Source organism: Lissotriton helveticus, chromosome 8 (assembly GCF_964261635.1).
Source record: "Lissotriton helveticus chromosome 8, aLisHel1.1, whole genome shotgun sequence".
NCBI lineage: Eukaryota > Metazoa > Chordata > Amphibia > Caudata > Salamandridae > Lissotriton > Lissotriton helveticus.
This window is the reverse complement of record NC_136069.1, coordinates 476632189-476650796: the sequence shown is the minus strand read 5'-3', so window position 1 is coordinate 476650796 and position 18608 is coordinate 476632189. Positions and strand designations below refer to the sequence as shown.

Sequence of the window (18608 nt, the reverse complement as noted above, 5' to 3'; positions counted from 1 at the left end):
CAAATTTAGGGGCATATGGCACACATACATGCCTTAAGGGCATGTGTTGGCGTCATATGGCACCTTTTCTTTTTTTGAAAAAAAGCTTTTTGAAAAGAATTCACAAATTACCACTAATTTACCACAATAGTTTCCAAATCCTTAATGTCATTTTTTACATAGTTTTTGTTTGATACATTGCATTTAAGTAGTCACAAAATTTACAAATGCTTCAGTGCAATCGCAAAATAAGGAATAGCAAATTTTGCTACTCCTTATTTTGCATCAAAGTTGTTTGATACATACCATTTGTCTAATTAACATTCGCAAAGGCCGAAATTCATAGAATTTTGATCTTTGCAAATGCTAATTAGCTTGATACATATGGCCCCAAGTGAGGCCTGTCTTGCGACATGGTGCATCTTTTGCATTACTGCTGATTGGGTTTTATGTGGTACGTTTTTTTTTTACACTATGACATATCTGCCTAAATGCATCAATTTTTAATGTTGTCACCTCATAGCAAATATTATGCACCACCGCTGCATCATAAAAGTGACGCACAGTGGCAGAAAAAAGGCATACACCTATCATAAATCTATCCCTAGCATTTTAAATGATTAATCCAGGATGACAATAAAGTGTGTCCTATCCAGAGGTTTGTTTAAGGTGAGGCCTACTCAGGATTGCAGATTAAAGTTACGCTTGATGAAGAATACAGAGGAGATAATACATATAAAGGACTACCAATGAAGTAAGTAATGTGCACTTTATTGCGCCAGTCATCATAAATGTATCCCTAAGCTTCTTATCTTGTTACAGATGAACCACCATATGTACCATCAAACTATTTTGCATTTCCTAAATAGCAAATTTTAAGGAATAAATAGCAATTCTTTACTATTCCTAATTTGCAATGAGCAAATTGCTAATTGCAAATTACCCATTCATTTCCATAGGTTAGGAGGCTCATAGGAATTAATGTTGCAATTTGTGATTAGCAATTAGCTCATCACAAAATAGGATTTTTTTCAAGCGTGCAGGGGTATCTCAAGAACACCCTGCTGCACCCCTGAAAAAGAAATTTGGGAGCACATGGCACACCTACATGCCCTAATGGCATGTATGGGCGTCATATGGGACCTTTTTTTTTTTGTTGAAAAAAATGCTTTTTGAAAAGAATTCGCAAATTACCACAAACTAGAAGTTGGTGGTAGTTTCCAAATCCTTAATATCATTTTTTACATATTTTATTTTTGATACATTGCATTTAAGGAATCACAAATTTTGAATTATTGACATTTTAAGTAATTTCCACATGTGCAGTGTTTTCAAAATATAATTTGAAAATCGTTTTTGGGGAAAAGTAATGGTTTGCAAATTTATGACAAGGACATAATGGTGTATGCTTCTCTATAAGGCATTTCAGTATCTCTAATGTCATTTTTCCCATATTACATTATAAGACCTTTCCCCATGAAGCACATTCCTTTTAAATATGCTCCCACCTGTGCATTGCAAATTTAGATTTTGACTGTTTCAGACACATAGCCATGTTGAAAGTGACCCAAAAAAATTGCAAACGTTTTAAAATAACACATTCATGTGTCTTAAGGACATTTTAAGTCATTTCCCCATGGACAATGTTTTCTAAGTGGCACAAAAGAGGTATACACCTATCATAAATCTGTCCCTAGCATTTTAAATGATTAATTCAGGATGACAATAAGATGTGGCCTATCCAGAGGTTTGTTTAAGGTGAGGCCTACTCAGGATGGCAGATTAAAGTTACGCTTGATGAAGAATACAGAGGAGATAATTTATTGTAAAGGCCTACCAATGAAGTAAGTGATTTCTACTTCATTGCACCAGTCATCATAAATGTATCCGTAAACTTCTTATCTTGTTAGACATCAACCGCCATATGTATCATATAACTATTTTGCATTTCCAAAAAAGCGAATTTTAAGGAATAAATAGCGATTCTTTACCATTCCAAATTTGCTTTGAGAAAATTGCTAATTGCAAATTACCCATTCATTTCCATGAGCTAGGAGGCTCATATAAATGAAGGTGCAATTTGCGATTAACAATTTGCTCATCACAAATTAGGAATTTATTCCAAAGGTGCAGGGGTGTCTCAAGAACACCCTGCTGCAACCCTGAAAAAGAAATTTGGGGGCATATGGCGCACATAAATTTTAACAACATTCCTTTACCTCAACAGCGATTTTCAAATCATAACTTCAAAACACTACACATGGGAAAATTACTTAAATTGTCCTTAAGACACATAAAAGCGTTTTTTGATTGGCTTTCCTGCATGGTAGGGTCACTTTTAACATGGCTAATTAACACAAACATTCAAAATCAAAATTTTCCATGCACAGGTGGGAGCATATTTACAAGCAATTTGCGCCACAAAGAAAGGTCTTACATTAAAATGGGAAAAATAACATCAGGGACAGTCAATTGCCTTATAAAGAACCATACACCATTATGTCCTTCTCATGAATTTAAAAACAATTCCTTTTTCCCAAAAACGATTTTCAAATCATAATTTCAAAACACTGCACATGAGAAAATGACTTAAAATGTCATTGAAACACATGAAAGCGTTTTTTGATTGGCTTTCCTGCATGGTTGGGTCACTTTTATCATGGCTATGTAACACAAACATTCAAAATTAAAATTTTCATGCACATGTAAGAGCATATTTACAAGCAATTTGCGCCACAGAGAAAGGTCTTACACTAAAATGAGAAAAATAACATCAGGGACAGTCAATTGCCTTATAAAGAACCATACACCATTATATCCTTGTCATGAATTTAAAAACAATTCCTTTTCCACAAAAACGATTTTCAAATCATAATTTCTAAACACTGCACATCAGAAAATGACTTAAAATGTCATTAAAACACATGAAATCATTTTTTGATTGGCTTTCCAGCATGGTTGCGTCACTTTTAACATGGCTATGTAACACAAACATTCAAAATCAAAATTTTCCATGCACATGTGAGAGCATATTTACAAGCAATTTGCGCCACATAAATCATAATTTTCTCCTTAAAGCACACTATTCTCTATCTAAAGTAAAGAAATATTTTCTCACCTTAGCAAATACTTTCAGTTTGAAAACAGTCTAAGAAACACACCAATTTGTCTTCAGCAGAGCAAAAGGTATGCACTCCAGAGTCTGCAGCTATCAAAAGCACAGAAATGCTGTAATTCTTCACACATATTTCTCATGTCACCCAATCAAAACTCTTCCCTCACTTTTTTTCAAATGAAAACCCTTCCCCCTCTGCCCTTTCTGCCTATTTTCCATAGCAACCACCTCTTGGAAAAACTCTGGTGTTTGCAAGTTCACACAACAATGTTGCAATTGAACTCTGAACTCTCAGTGCACCTGCATATCCAGTGCTTTCTTTCATTTAATGATTTTTTATTGACCACTCAAAATACATCTTTCAAACAACACATCTGTACACCCTAACTTTCTGTTTTCATCAATCAAAATCCACCAATCACTGTTACTACTTCATGAACACAGAAACTCCACAGTTTTTTTCATTTCAAACTCTCATTTTTTCAACTGCCATTTCATTGCCACACTTCATCTGACTGCAGGAGAACCTTCTCTCACCATGTTTTCTGTCTGGATTGTTGGTCATAGTTATATTCACTGGGCTCAAAGGTACGTTGAAAGCAGGAATTTACCTAACCTCAATTTACAAGATGTGGAAATTAAGTGGTTTGGCCACAGAGGATTAAAATGTCACCAATTGATACCATTGGTGAAAACCTTTATGCATTTGCCAAAACCTGACCTGTTAATTGTGCACTGTGGAGGTAATGACTTGGGCACTTTGACTGGTGTAGGTCTGGAAATGCTTTTAAAGGACACCTTTGAGCAATTAATGGCACTTTTTCCTCAGACTGCCTTGGTATATTCAAATATATGCCAAAGACAGAAATGGAGGTGGTCAAACCAATTTTGTCCACAAATTGAGAAGTCGAGGAAGCATGTAAACAAATCTGTTTCAGCTTACATGAGAGACCATGGAATGGGCTCCCTGTACAACAATAACTTGCGTTACTACATGCAAGATATCTACAGAGGAGATGGAGTTCACTTCTCAGATGAGGGCAACAGAGTTTTCACTCTGAATTTAAGAATGTGCATTGGTACCTACTTATAAGTACCTAAATGTACCATAAACCCAAAAGCTCTTCTCAGAGCTACCCTACATCTAATCACTCACAATTATTATTTTACTCTAACTTTTTTCACTAATTTTCAACAAAGTACACTCCCTGGGGCGCTACCCGGTACGCGTACCGGGAGCTAACCTCGCGAAATTTTTAAAAAAAATGTTTTTTTTTCGCACATATAAACCTCCTCAGCCACCCTCAGAAAACCTAGGGGGTCAAGATAAGTCTACCGTGCCCCCTTCTACCCATTCTGAACATTATTTGCCCTCCATCTTGTATCTTAATTCGACCGAAACACAAAATGGTGGACTCCCGGAACGCTTAAGGTACGCGAACCGGGGCGCTCAACGGTTCGCGTACCGGGTCGCTCCCTGGGAAGCGCACCATCAAAAAAGGTGGGAAAGTAGTTCACAGAAAAGCCACTTGAGACAATTTCACCAAATATAGATTAGCTCATACTACATACCAATCCCTACCATTTTCACAAATTTGATTGGAATTCCATTTAGCCATTTAGCCTGTAGACCTCTCTAAATACCGTGAGGTAAATTACTTCACAAAACACATCTGAAATGTTGGAATTGACAACCAATTAAAATGTTACTTTCATTTTCTACTTTTTTTACCTGACATTTGATTGGTTATGTACCCGAATATATATAAAGGAAGAGAAGGAAACACAGCCATTTTGACTACTACTTCCTGGTGTACATTTCAATAGGATTTTCATTAATAACTTCAACTTCTTTTTAAAGGTAAGTTGTTATTTTTATAACTGAAGTATATTTTGCACTTTAAGTTAATATGGCAAACTTTTTCTGTTAGATATATACTATCCCTCTGTAGTACTTATAAATTTAGATACACTTTTTTATATTCCTACTTCCACTCTGATACTATACACTGCCCAAAGATAAATTCTCTGTTAAAAACTGCCTATCTAAAAATAATCCCAACAGTGCCCTACCTCTACTAATATATATTTTTTTTATGCAAATTTCAGGGAAAATGGAAAGTGAACAAAACATTTCATTTGAAATTGTCCTTCCAGAGTCCAACACAGAAATCATTGATCCAAATGAGATTGAATTTATGGATGAAACTTGGGACCAAGAACTACTGCAATGTGTACAAGCAGTAGATAACCTCCTTGCAAATGAGGACATTTTACAACCTCAGAGACTACAATCTATATTCCATGATTATTATGAAATTTCTGACAATGAAATGTTAGAAAGTTTAATATATTATGAAACACAATAAAAAAAGCTTAAAAAATAAAAAAAAATAAAAAATAATCAACAAAACCAACAATCAATTAACATACAGCATTTGAAAAGTCTATCATTCATTTTTCATTGTGGTACGCTCCCCAGAACGCTTCCCGGTTCGCGTACCGGGCGCTAACCACGAAAAAAAACAAAAAAAAAATTTTTTTTTTTTTGCTTCGCGGGGCCCCTTTAAAACCTCCACATTAAACCTAGGGGGTCAGCGAGGATCTACTATGCCCCCTTATAGTTATTTCCCCCTTTGTTTTGGCCTCCTCTTGTCTCTCAATCCTACCGAGAGACAAGATGGCGGCCGCTCCGGACTGTTTAGAATGTTGACAGACACCGGAGAGCCAATCAGCTTCGCTACGCGAAGTTCCGTTACGCGTCAAGTACGCGAACCGGGGCGCTGCCTGGTCCGCGCTTACAGATATATATCTTTTTTTGAACGTTAATTTCTCAAAATCCACTGCAGCACATATATTGAGACCTACAAAAGGCACATCGGGCTACCAGTCCCTACAATTTTGCCAAGTTTCGTGCAAATCCATTCAGCCGTTCGGGCTAAAAGTGAGGCTAACCGCCCTATGGAAAACTCAATGTTAAAAACACGTTTTGGGACCCCCCTTTTTTCTCGGCCCCCCCTGGACCAACTCCCCCCAAATTTCCAGGGGCTGCTCAGAAACAAAATGTTCCATTTTGCTGAAAATTTCAGCCAATTCCGTCCACAAACGCCAAAGTTATTAGACATAGAATTTTCAAAAATCCCATAGGGAAAAAATCCTAACTATATATACCTACTGGCGACCGCCAGTAGGTAATATATATATAAGCGCTGGTTATGTGAATAATTGGGTGACAACTCTTTCACTTGAACAAGAGGTTATAGGAGGTTACGGTCCTTCAGGGCGAGGTAGCAGAGGCAGTGATATCCACAGAAAATTTATGTTTTCTTAATTATGTATGGTGTACCTTTTTCCTCAGTCACATGATGAAGTGTCTTCAGAAGCCGTGTGCACTTTACCAGCATGCTACATTTTGGAAATTCTTCATCCACAACTAGCTGATCTACTGGTTGAAACTTTGCTTGCTGAAAGAAAACACAAAATAGTTATAAACGCAGTGCTATGTTACTAAATAAACTGTCACTCTTTGATAGCAAAGGGGCTAGAAATCAACACAAAAGGCAGCAATACACGCTTCTTTACTGCCATTACACACATTAAACTAGCACACAGCAGTAAAATGTCTTGAATACACATTATGAAGCTAACAATCCTTTTGTACCTCTTAAATACGCTGGAATAGTGGGTGTAACTAGTTTAGAATGTGTACCAGAGTGAGTTAAACAATATAACGGCACATTTGTTAGGTTATGTTAAGCACACCGTACACCCGGAGGTGTCTTGGCGCTGATCCTGTAAGCAACTATGGGCGGAAGAAAGGACCTACTGATTGAAGAGCCAGGTCTTCAAAAGTTTTCTGAACTGGAGCAGGGAAGGAGCTGACCTAAGATTCAGCTGAAGGAGATTCCATGATAAAGCTTTCTTCAGAAATGAAAGTCCTACATCATGGAGGGCTTTATAATTAAGACAAAGGGCCTTAAAATTAATTCTGTTCTTGACTCTCAGCCAATGAAGATCTTTAAGAGTGGAGGAAACAGAATGGTGCCTAGGTAAATCTAGAAGTCTGGCTACAGAGTTTTGAAGGATCTGCAATTTGTTCAGATGTTGAGCTTGTATGCCAATGTAGAGGCCGTTGCAGTAGTCGATCTTGGACAATAACAAGGTGGGACTAAGAGATTTCCTGACTGAAATGGGAAGGAAGATTAATATTTTTTTAAGTATTCTCAAGGTATTGTACAAGGAGGCGATCACTGCATTGATTTGATTGCCTAGGAGTAGGCCATCGTCAATCATACCACCTCAACTCTTGGCTTTTCTGGTGGGAACAGGAATGGGGCCCATCTCAGCTGGCCAGCAAGGAGCAGTCCAGAGGAGGGGATTATTACCGAATAAAATCCCCTCGTTTTTTTTCATCATTGAGCTTAAGGCGGTGTTTGTTCATTCAGCCATAAATAGATTTCATGCAGTCATGGATGCGAAGAGGTGTGTGGTTGACATCGTTGGTGGTTGCTAGCACAATTTGTTTATCATCCGCATAGGAGGTGAGGGAGAACCCGAAGGATTCAACCAGAGCAGCCAGATCAGTAACGTATACATTAAAAAGTGTAGGGCTGAGAGAGGATCCCTGCGGAACCCCGCAGGGCAAACGGAATGAGCTTGAAGAGAACGCATCAATGTTGATTGTGTTTTCTCTGTCCGATAGGAAGGATGAGACTAATTTCAACGCTAGATTTTTTATGCCTCTTGCTCTCAAACGGTGGATCAACATAGAGTGATCCACTGTATCAAATGCCGCAGACAGACCCCCCCCCCCCCCATCCAGGATGAATTTAAGCTCATCAGTGGCCTTGATCAAGGCAGTCTTTGTACTGTGTTCGGATCCAAATCTGATTGGAGTGTGACCTAGGCAGTTAAAGTCCTTAATGAACCGATTTAATTTAATATTCATCACCTACTCGACTATTTTCGCAGGGAAAGGAAGTCTTGAAAAAGGCCGATAATTGGCCGGGTCTTCGTGGTCCAAATTAGTTTTTTTCAATAATGGCAGTATGGAGGGTCCTTTCCATTGGGATGGAAAGATACCAGTTCTGAACATGTTACTGAACAAGTTTGAAGAATGGTCTGCAATAATGTCAGGGACCAGCTTTATAACTTGAGGGCGGACAGGGATTGTCCGGGGAGCCAGACTTGGTGGTCAGGATAAGCTCTTTTATGTGTGACGAAGAGACAGGGGGGAAAAGAATTGAGGCCATTAGAGGCCACATCTTTTTCAGAAACGGTGTCCACCATATCTTGACTGTCGGGCAATGGAGGATTACCATAGTGTCTGAATAAGCTAAAAATTGAGTCAATTTTACCCCTACACTGCAAAGCAATCTCATCGCAGAAGGACTGGCTGACCCACTCCCTTTTATGCTCCGGTTGTTTTGTGAGTTTATTGATGACTTGGAAAAGTTCTTTAGCTGAGTTTTTGGAAGATTCAATTTGCGAAGAAAAGTAGGCTGCCTTTTCTGTGATCACTAGGGCTTTATTGAATATGCTACTTACCAGTATGCATCTGTTCTTGGCATGTAGGGCTGCTAACATTCATATCTTAGCATTAGATCGCCGCCTAGTGTTGGGTCCGGATGATTGCACATTGTTGTCCTGGAAGAGTCTTCGAAGTATCCTGAGATAGGTGGCTCCTCCCCTGGACTACAGTGCGCATGGGCATCGGCTCCATCCCCAGATTGTTTTTCGCCATTGTGGCAGAAGATGGAGTGAAAAGTGTAAAGGATGTCCATGCTAATGATTGAATACAATAGTATATCTGCAGCTGCGACAGGCACCGGGGAGGAGGGTGGGCGATATGAATGTTAGCAGCCCTACATGCCAAGAACAGATGCATACTGGTAAGTAGCATATTCAGTTCGAGGCATGTGGGCTGCTAAATTCATATCTTAGCATAGAATACATAGCAGTCCCTCCATCAGCGGCGGTTGCCCGTGCCAGCTGCAGAAACCTGAAAAAGTGTCTTGAGAACAGCCTGTCCTACAGCAGCTTGCTGCTTGGAATGCACATCAACACAATAGTGTTTTGTAAAGGTATGTGGGGTAACCCACGTGGCTGCTCTGCAAATGTCTTCTAAAGGAATGTTCCCCATGAAAGCCATGGATGCCCCCAATTTGCGTGTGGAGTGCGCCCTTGGGGGTATCGTTAAAGTGCGCTTGGCCTTTTGATAACAGATTTGGATGCACTTAACAATCCACCTGGCTATTCCTGCTTTGGAAATAGGGTTGCCTTTGTGCTGTGGTGAGAAGGCAACAAAAAGTTGTTTTGTTTTTCTAAAGTGTTGTGTTCTGTCTATGTAGTACATCAACGCCCTCCGTACGTCCAACGTATGGAGCATTCTTTCCGCTACCGTTTGTGGGTTTTGGAAGAATGCCGGCAAGTCAATAGTTTGGTTGAGATGAAACTGTGACACCACCTTCGGAAGGAATTTGGGGTTAGTACGTAGCACTACCCTATTTGGATGAATCTGAATGAATGGCTCTTGGATTGTGAGCGCTTGTAGCTCACTAACACGCCTCAGTGACGTAATAGCAATGAGGAAAGCTACTTTCCACGTTAGGAACTGGAGTTCACACGAGTGCAGTGGCTCAAAGGGTGGTCCCATCAGTCTGGTGAGGACCACATTGAGGTTCCACACCGGAGCTGGCGGTGTTCTTGGGGGAATGACTCGTTTCAGACCTTCAAGGAAAGCTTTAATGGCAGGCACCCTGAAGACAGAGAGATGCTGCCTATTCTGAAGATAAGCTGCGATGGCGGCTAGATGTATCCGAATAGAAGTGAACGCTAGATTGCACTTGTAAAGATGTAGCAGATAGCAAATGATGTTAGGGATAGATGCATCTAGCGGGTTGATGTCATTGGCTGTACAGTAAATGACAAAACGCTTCCATTTTGCAGCATAGCATGCTCTGGTAGTAGGCTTCCTTGCCTCCTTGATGATGTCCATGCATTCTGAAGGTAGGTGGAGGTATCCAAACTCTAGGACTTCAGGAGCCAGATCGCCAGGTTGAGCTGTTGCGGATCTGGATGCTGAATGTCTCCATGGTTCTGCGTCAAAAGTCTGGGCGTGAGGCGCAGTCTTTGATGCGGCACCACTGAGAGTTCGAGGAACGTGGTGTACCATGCTTGGCGCGCCCATGTTGGAGCAACCAGGATGAGACTTATTGAGTGCTGCCTTAGCTTTCTTGCCACCAGCGGTATCAGAGGGGCTGGCGGAAAAGCGTACGCAAATTTGCCTGACCAGTTCATCCATATTGCATTCCCCTGCGACTGTGGGTGAGGGAACCTGGCGGCAAAGTGTTGGCATTTTGCGTTTTCTTTTGTTGCAAACAGGTCTATCTCCGGATGACCCCACTGCTGGAAGTACGGGTGGAGTACAGATGGGTGCAACTCCCACTCGTGCATTTGATGGCTGTATCTGCTGAGCAGATCCACCATCTGATTGTCCTTGCCCGGGAGGTGTTCTGCCATGAGGAAGATGTTCCTCTGAATGGCCCACCGCCACATGCCCTGAGCCAGATGAGACAGCTGTGGCGAGTGGGTGCCCCCCTGCTTTTGAATGTAGTACATCGCGGTCATGTTGTCCGTCCGGACTAACACTACCTTGTTGCACAGATGTACAATGAAGGACTTGAGCGCCATGAAGATTGCCATCAGTTCCAGATAGTTGATGTGCATCTTCTGTTGCTGCGTCGTCCATAGTCCCTGCACTGTGTAAGTGAGCAGATGAGCTCCCCATCCCTGGAGAGATGCGTCCGTTGTCAGGGTAATCTGTGGCACTGGCTCCTGGAACAGTCGGCCCTTGCAAAGGTTGTGTGGAGTCCACCAATGCAGAGAGTCGTATGCCCGACTGGTAACCAACACTAGGTCTGTTAATTGGCCTTGAGCCTGTGTCCACTGATTTGCTAAGCACTCCTGGAGCGGGCGCATATGCAACCGTGCGTGAGGTACTATGAAGATGCAGGAGGCCATCATGCCTATCAACTGCATGAACACTCTCGCTGGAAGTGAGTGTTGTGGTCTGAACTTCTGGATCAGAGACTGAGTGCTGTCTATCCTGACTTGGTTTGGTTGAGCCATGGCCGTCAGGGTATTGATCGTCGCACCTAGAAACTGCCGGACATGTGCCGGCTGAAGATGCGACTTTGAGTAGTTCAACGAGAAACCTAGATCGTGAAGGAGGTGAATGGTAGTCGACATGTCCGCTGCGCACTGTTGTTCCGACTTGGCTTGAACGAGCCAGTCGTCCAGGTAGGGGTAGACATGGATGTTCTGCCTCCTGAGGTGCGCTGCTACTGTCGCCAGACACTTGGTAAACACTCTTGGGGCTGTGGTCACTCCGAAGGGTAGGACCTTGAACTGATAATGCCTGCCTTGGATAGTGAACCTGAGGTATTTTCTGTGGGACGGGTGTAGTGGTATGTGGAAATAAGCATCCTTGAGGTCTAAGGTTGCTAAGAAGTCCCCTTGGTTTAACAAGGGAAGAATCTGTTGCAGTGTGAGCATATGGAAATGTTCTGACAGTATATACAGGTTGAGGGGACGTAGATCTAGAATGGGTCTGAGAGATCCGTCCTTCTTCGGAATAAGGAAGTACAGGGAATATACCCCTGTGCCTTCCTCCTCTACTGGCACGAGCTCGATTGCGCCTTTTTGCAGCATCACCACTACTTCCTGCTGCAATAAGTGCAAGTGCTCTGCGGACATAGGCCGTTGCCTTGGTGGGATGTTGGGTGGAGTGGATTTTAACTCTAGACAATAACCGTACTGGACAAGTTGTCGCACCCACCTGTCTGTGGTGATGTTTCTCCAGACGGGCAGGAACTGCTGTAGTCTCCCCCCGACAGGTGTTAAGTGGTCGGGGGGCAGTGACAGAGAGTCACTGTTTGCTTGGGGCAGAGGAGCGGGAGTTGTTGTTCCCTCTGCCACGTCCTCTGGTGCGGTTTCCTCGGTAACCCCCCTTGTTCTGTTTGGGGTACGAGGATTGTGCTCCACCTCTAGAGAATTGCGATTGTTGACCCATCTGTCCTCTGGTGACTCCACGTGCACCTGAGCGACGAAAATTGTTGCCACGAAACTGTTGTGATTGTAGGGCCCCCATAGACTTAGCAGTTTCGGTGTCTTTCTTAATTTTTTCTAGGGTGGTGTCAACATCTGGACCAAACAGTCTATCAGGATTGACTGGCTGATTAAGTATGGTTGTCTGAATGTCAGGTTTAAACCCCGATATGCGGAGCCACGCCTGTCGTCTCAGCATGACGCTAGTGTTAATGGCCCTAGCTGCTGTGTCTGCGGCATCAAGTGCACACTTTATGGCTGCGTTGGAGATCAGTTTTCCCTCTTCTATAAGCAGTTTGGTGCCCTCTTGAAACTGCGAAGGCAGGTGTTCTAAAACCCGCTCTAGGGTGTCGTAATGCGCCCTATCATAACGTGCCAAGAGTGCCTGTGTATTTGCAATACGCCAAAAATTGGCAGCCTGTGCAGCTACTCTTTTGCCTCCTGCCTCTATCACTTTGGACTCCTTATCCGGGGGAGGAGCTTCACCCGTTGTTTGGGAGTTGGCCCTTTTGCGGGCATTTGCGACCACCAGGGAGTCAAGCGGCAACTGTCCCCGAATGTATGCAGGGTCTGCAGGCGCTGGTTTGTACTTCTTTTCGATACGTGGATTGACCACTCTCGCCCTGGTAGGTTCCTTAAAGATGTCCGCAGCATGTGTGAGGACCCCTTTGAGCATAGGCAGTGTCTTTACTGTCCTTTCAGAGACTGAAAAAGTGTCAAATAGAAAGTCTTCTTCTACTGGGTCAGCATGCATGTCCACATCGTGATTAGCAGCTGCCCGTTCAATGAGTGCATGAAAACCTGCAGAATCTTCTGTTGGGGATGCACGTGCACTGAAAGGCTGTGGGTCTTGCCCCACATCTTGGGTGCCTTGGTCACCAATGTCATCATATGAATCCGGCTGTGCATCTGGTTCATTGATGGGGAAAGTGTATTGGTCATCTTCAACATATCCCTCACCCTCAGAGTGTTCTGGGGAAGGAGTTGGGCTCCTTCTTGGAGGAGGCTGGATAGGTTCCATGAGGCCTGAAGCGTCCTGAGGAAGCCTTTTTTTTCTTCAGGAGGATGACATAGGAGTCTACTGGCTGTGAAGTGATCCTCCTTTTGTAAAGGGTCAATTTGCCCGTGTCTGCGTCGATAAAACGCTCAGAATCCTCCTCAGAGTCGAGTACCCGACTTGAAAGTGCCCCTGCCGTTGAAGAATCTGACTTCTTTGGCGTCGATTTTGTTGAAAAGGCCTTCGGCGTCTCTTTTGGCGGCAGAAGGAAGAGAAGTTTACCCGCAGGCTTCACCGGAATGTCCATCGGCTTCTGTGGCGATGGCATCGGAGCCGGCGTAGCAGAGGCCTTCTCCCTGATTCTCTGTAGTGAAGCGGCGATGGGGGACGCGTCACTTACAGTGGCCTTTGGCGCCGACGAGGAGGTCTTGACCTTGCCCTCGGATCCGACGTCCTGTTGGCCCTTCTGAGTTTTGGACGATGATGCCGCAGCCGCCGACCCAGAGTCCTTGGACCGATGCGCAGATGTGCCAGCCTTCGATCCGTGCGATTTTGTCGGCTCCGTCTCCACCACGCGTCCGACTAACGGAGTCCCAGTCGGAACCGGAGCCGTGTCGCTGGCTTTGGCGGGCTTTGACGGCGTCGCAGCGGTTGACCTGTGCCGACCACCCTTCTTAGAGGATCCCTCCTCTGGCGCCGATTTCGACACTGTGGAATCGACAGATTTCTTCGACTTTTGTGGACCGGAGGTCGACGGAGTCGATGAAGCAGCGGGTTTAGTCGTTTTTGGTTGTACGGCCGCCATCTTCGGGACGCCCGATTCGATAAGTTTCGGTTTCGATTTCGGGTCGGCCATTTTAGGTGTAGTCGATACCGTAGGTTTCAGTTTCAGTTTCGATACGGGCTGCGCAGCAAGTATGTCCGTGGCCGGGCCTGAAGGCGGGGCCGTGGCTTGCGGTACGGGGTCTTGGGTAAGGCCGACAGGCGATCCCGTGACCCGATCTTGATCTTCGTAACCTTCGGGGCATAGCTCGTCCCCTGAGCTATCTTCCGCGGCCCCATAAATCTCTTCGACGTCCCCTACCTCGTCGACGTATTCAAGGCCTTGACCCACGACTCCGTCGTCGTCTTCCGGATCTGCCTCGACCTCCGTCTCGGGCGGGGAGATTTGAAGATGATGGCTCTGGTCCTCCTCTTCTTGGTCGCCGAAGATGTTTTCTGGATCCCGGGCCGCTTGTTTGGCCTCAAGGCGCACCGCGCGCCGAAGCTTGAGTGTCTTCTTTGACCTGAATCTTGCGCAGGCCTTGCAGTTGTCTTCGTTATGGTCTGGTGAAAGGCATTTGTTACAGACCGGGTGCACGTCGATATGTGGGTATTTGGACCCACAGAGCGGACAGTACTTAAACGGACTCCGCTCCATGCTGGAAAGTTGCGTCGTGTCGCGATGAGAAGGCCTCGATGTCCGAAGAGTGAAAGCACTCCGTTGATTCCGACTCCAAGAGACGGAAGAACTCAAGACCGTGCGCGAACAATACCGACGCAAAGAATACAAGGCCTTTTGGCCGTAAAAAGTTAGTTTTTCTCGGTTCCGACAGGGAGACGTCGAGACCGCATCCGAACCCAATGGCGGAAAAAAACAATCTGGGGATGGAGCCGATGCCCATGCGCACTGTAGTCCAGGGGAGGAGCCACCTATCTCAGGATACTTCGAAGACTCTTCCAGGACAACAATGTGCAATCATCCGGACCCAACACTAGGCGGCGATCTAATGCTAAGATATGAATTTAGCAGCCCACATGCCTCGAACATTTAGTTAAAGAGCGTTTGTAGGTTTCTCTCTCCTGGGAGTCATTTCGGACTCTCCATTTCCTCTCTTGACGTCTGCAACCCTGTTTTTCGAGTCTAGGGGCCTCTGAAAACCAAGGACCAGACGGATGGGTTTTACCTAGGCTACCCGTAGTTGAGAGAAGGCAGAGTTAGCCAGGTGGAATAGGTCTCAGCTGCGAGTTCGGGATTGTCCACCACCTGGGGGCGTGAGATAGCCAGTTGTTGCTCTAGCTGATTTTGATAAACTTTTACCCAGGATCCATAATTGGTCGGTATAGACCTGATATTCAGGGCAGTAAAGGTAGTAGGGCAGTTTAGCTTAAAGAAGATAGCAGAGTGATCTGACCAGATCAATGGAAGCACTTTGAGACTAGAGATAATATTGTGCGAGAACAGCGCATCAAGCGTATGACCCTCACTGTGAGTGGGATCAATATTAAGGAGTTTAAGTCCCCCCTCCCTCCTCCCCCCTCCCCTCCCCCCTCCCCTAGGAACAAATGGTGAGGACACTTTGCCTAGATAAAAGCATAAATTAGACAAATAACAAGCCTACCCGACGCTTCATGACTTATCACTCAAACTTCAGGTTTAAATACTTTTGGGAAATTTCACAATTTTTCTGCAAACATCAGCATTTGAGTTCAGAAAGTACACACATTTTCTCTCAAATACATCATTTTCAATTATGGTATACATATATTAATTCAACAAGTTTAAAACTTAATTCAGTGACCTGGGCTACACACAAGAGAACTACTTACAGGCAGCGGCGGCCAGCTCAGTTCGGAGGTAGGGGGGCACGTGTGGGGTAGCGGGTATTAAAAAGTAAAAAATAAAGTACCTTCTCGCCACATCTCTCCTCTGTAGTCTTCCCTCACTGGCCTTAACAGGAAGCACACCCAGGCTCGAAGTGAGCCAATCTCAACGCTGCCTTAGCAGTGTTGTGATTGGTCTGAGAACCGTGCTCTGGCGCTCAGATGCTGACTGAGAGCCTGGGCATGTTCCCCACCCAGGCTACAAGGCAGACTTCATAGAGAACATGCAAAGTGGGCAAGATGGTTTGGTGGTCCCGAGAGGGCCGGCCAAGCAGTCATTGCGCACGGAGGAGGGTGCTACCACTCATCTCCTGCCACCGCCCCCTCACGCAAAGCTGCGGAAGTAGGAGAAAATAAAATGATAATGCAAGTTATTATCATTTCATTTTCCCTTAACTTCACTGCTAAAAAGCAGTGGGGCAACGCTCCTTCAGCCTTAGCAGAGGAGCAGCCACTGCTTACAGGTAGCTTAAAACCTGGTCTAGAGAGGCTAATTTACATTGTCATAGAGTGCCTGCCCCCCCCCCAAAAAGCCCACCCATTGTACCATAGCAAAGATTAAACTAGAGTTCTTCCTGCAAGGAAAATTAGTTAGATTTCTTTACCCCCAGTCTACAAAGACTGTTTGTCAACCTCTGAAGGAAACGTCATAAGAGGGACTAGGCAGCTGATTTTCAGAGTTTGTTTTAAATAACAGCACAATCATAACAAGCATTGGCATTGCCAATAGGTCTCGCTTGTGGGACCTTATAAGTATTTAGTTTTGCAGCACAATATCCTTGTTGAACCAAGGATATTGTGCTGCAAAACTAAATACTTATAAGGTCCCACAAGCGAGACCTATTGGCTATGCCAATGCTTGTTCATTTTATTTCGCAGTAGCAGGAGGAATGTAAACAAAGCAGCCATGTCCCTTCCCCCCCAGCGCCAATGAGGAAAGAAGACAATGATCTGAAGTGCAGCGTCCCTGAAGCGGGTGTCGTGCTGATAACATAAAAGCTGCGTGGTGTCCAAAAGTATATAAATAAACACATTTTGTGCAGTTCAAACAGCTACACACACTTCCTTTTATTTAACCCCTTCGATGCTGATGACGGAGCGGTTCCGTCATCAGCATCGGTTGGGCTGTGCTGATAACGGAACCGCTCCGTCATCAGTACAGCCCTGGGGGAGAGCGCTGGCGCTCCCCCCCGTGCGGCGATCTTTTTTTTTTTGCATGGGTAGCAGCGGAAGACTTTCCGCTGCCACCCCCTGGCCCCCCCACGCTTCCTGGTGACGTCAGCGCGCACAGCGCGCGCCGACGTCATCAGGAAGCGCTGGACGCGCTGGAAGCCATTTCTTTCCAGCGCGTCCAGCATAGAGGTGGGTGTTCGGCGCTCCGGTGGGGCGGGGGCGCCGTTTTTCGGTGCCTTGAGGCATCGGGGGGGAGGAAACTGTGTTTCCTCTCCCCTGATGTCCCAATGCACGGCATTCCTGGTGCACGATCGCGCACAGCGTCGCGATCGTGCACCAGGAATGCCCCACTAGACACCAGGGATTGTTTTCTTTGGGCAAACTGTGCGTAGGAAGCGACCCCTTGGGCAAGGGTCGCTTCCTTGGGCTGGCATATATATTTTCAGACTTTTCTGCCCCCCCTGGGGCAGATCGGCCGTTTTTTTTGGCCGATCTGCACCCAGGGGGGGCAGAAAAGCCCACAAGACACCAGGGATTGTGTTTGCCAATGTTTTTCTTTGCAGGAAGCGACCCCTTGGGCAAGGGTCGCTTCCTTAGGGGGCCATATCATTTGTTAGACTTTTCTGCCCCCCCTGGGGCAGATCGGCCGTTTTGTTTGGCCGATCTGCACCCAGGGGGGGCAGAAAAGCCCACTAGACACCAGGGATTGGTTGTTATTGATAAAGGAAGCGACCCCTTGGGCAAGGGTCGCTTCCTTAGGGCGCCACATCATTTTTTAGACTTTTCTGCCCCCCCTGGGGCAGATCGGCCGTTTTGTTTGGCCGATCTGCACCCAGGGGGGGCAGAAAAGCCCACTAGACACCAGGGATTGGTTGTTATTGATAAAGGAAGCGACCCCTTGGGCAAGGGTCGCTTCCTTAGGGGGCCTAATAATGTTTTAGACTTTTCTGCCCCCCCTGGGGCAGATCGGCCATTTTGTTTGGCCGATCTGCACCCAGGGGGGGCAGAAAAGCCCACTAGACACCAGGGATTGTTTGTTATTGATAAAGGAAGCGACCCCTTGGGCAAGGGTCGCTTCCCTAGGGGGTCAAATAATGTTTTAGAATTTTCTGCCCCCCCTGGGGCAGATCGGCCGTTTTGTTTGGCCGATCTGCACCCAGGGGGGGGCAGAAAAGCCCACTAGACACCAGGGATTGTTTGTTATTTATAAAGGAAGCGACCCCTTGGGCAAGGGTCGCTTCCTTAGGGGGATAAAATATTTTTCAGACTTTTCTGCCCCCCCTGGGGCAGATCGGCCGTTTTTTCAGCCGATCTGCACCCAGGGGGAGCAGAAAAGCCCACTAGTCACCAGGGATTTGTTTTTTATTTGAAAAGGAAGCGACCCCTTGGGGAAGGGTCACTTCCTAGTGGCCCTAATATTTTTTTAGACTTTTCTGGGGGGGAATAGAAAAGCCCACTAGACTCCAGGGTTATTTTTTTTATAGGGAGCGACCCCTTGGCCAAGGGTTGCTTCCTTGGGCCCATTTGTTTTCAGTATGTTCTGTCGCGTCTTTATTTGGCCTCTCTGCCCTCCGTAGGGTTGCTTCCAGGGGG

General features: G+C 45.2%; 1 protein-coding gene across 2 annotated transcripts in view; it reads right to left on the bottom strand.

Annotated features, from left to right (window-relative positions):
• The window catches only part of RNASEH2B (ribonuclease H2 subunit B), a 300760-nt gene that overhangs the window by 158061 nt on the left and 124091 nt on the right, over positions 1 to 18608 (bottom strand). For both annotated transcript variants that reach the window (XM_078657377.1, XM_078657376.1), the window contains one exon: positions 6441 to 6558. In XM_078657377.1, the coding sequence (XP_078513503.1) occupies positions 6441 to 6558 (118 nt within the window). The remainder of the gene's footprint in view (positions 1 to 6440; positions 6559 to 18608) is intronic.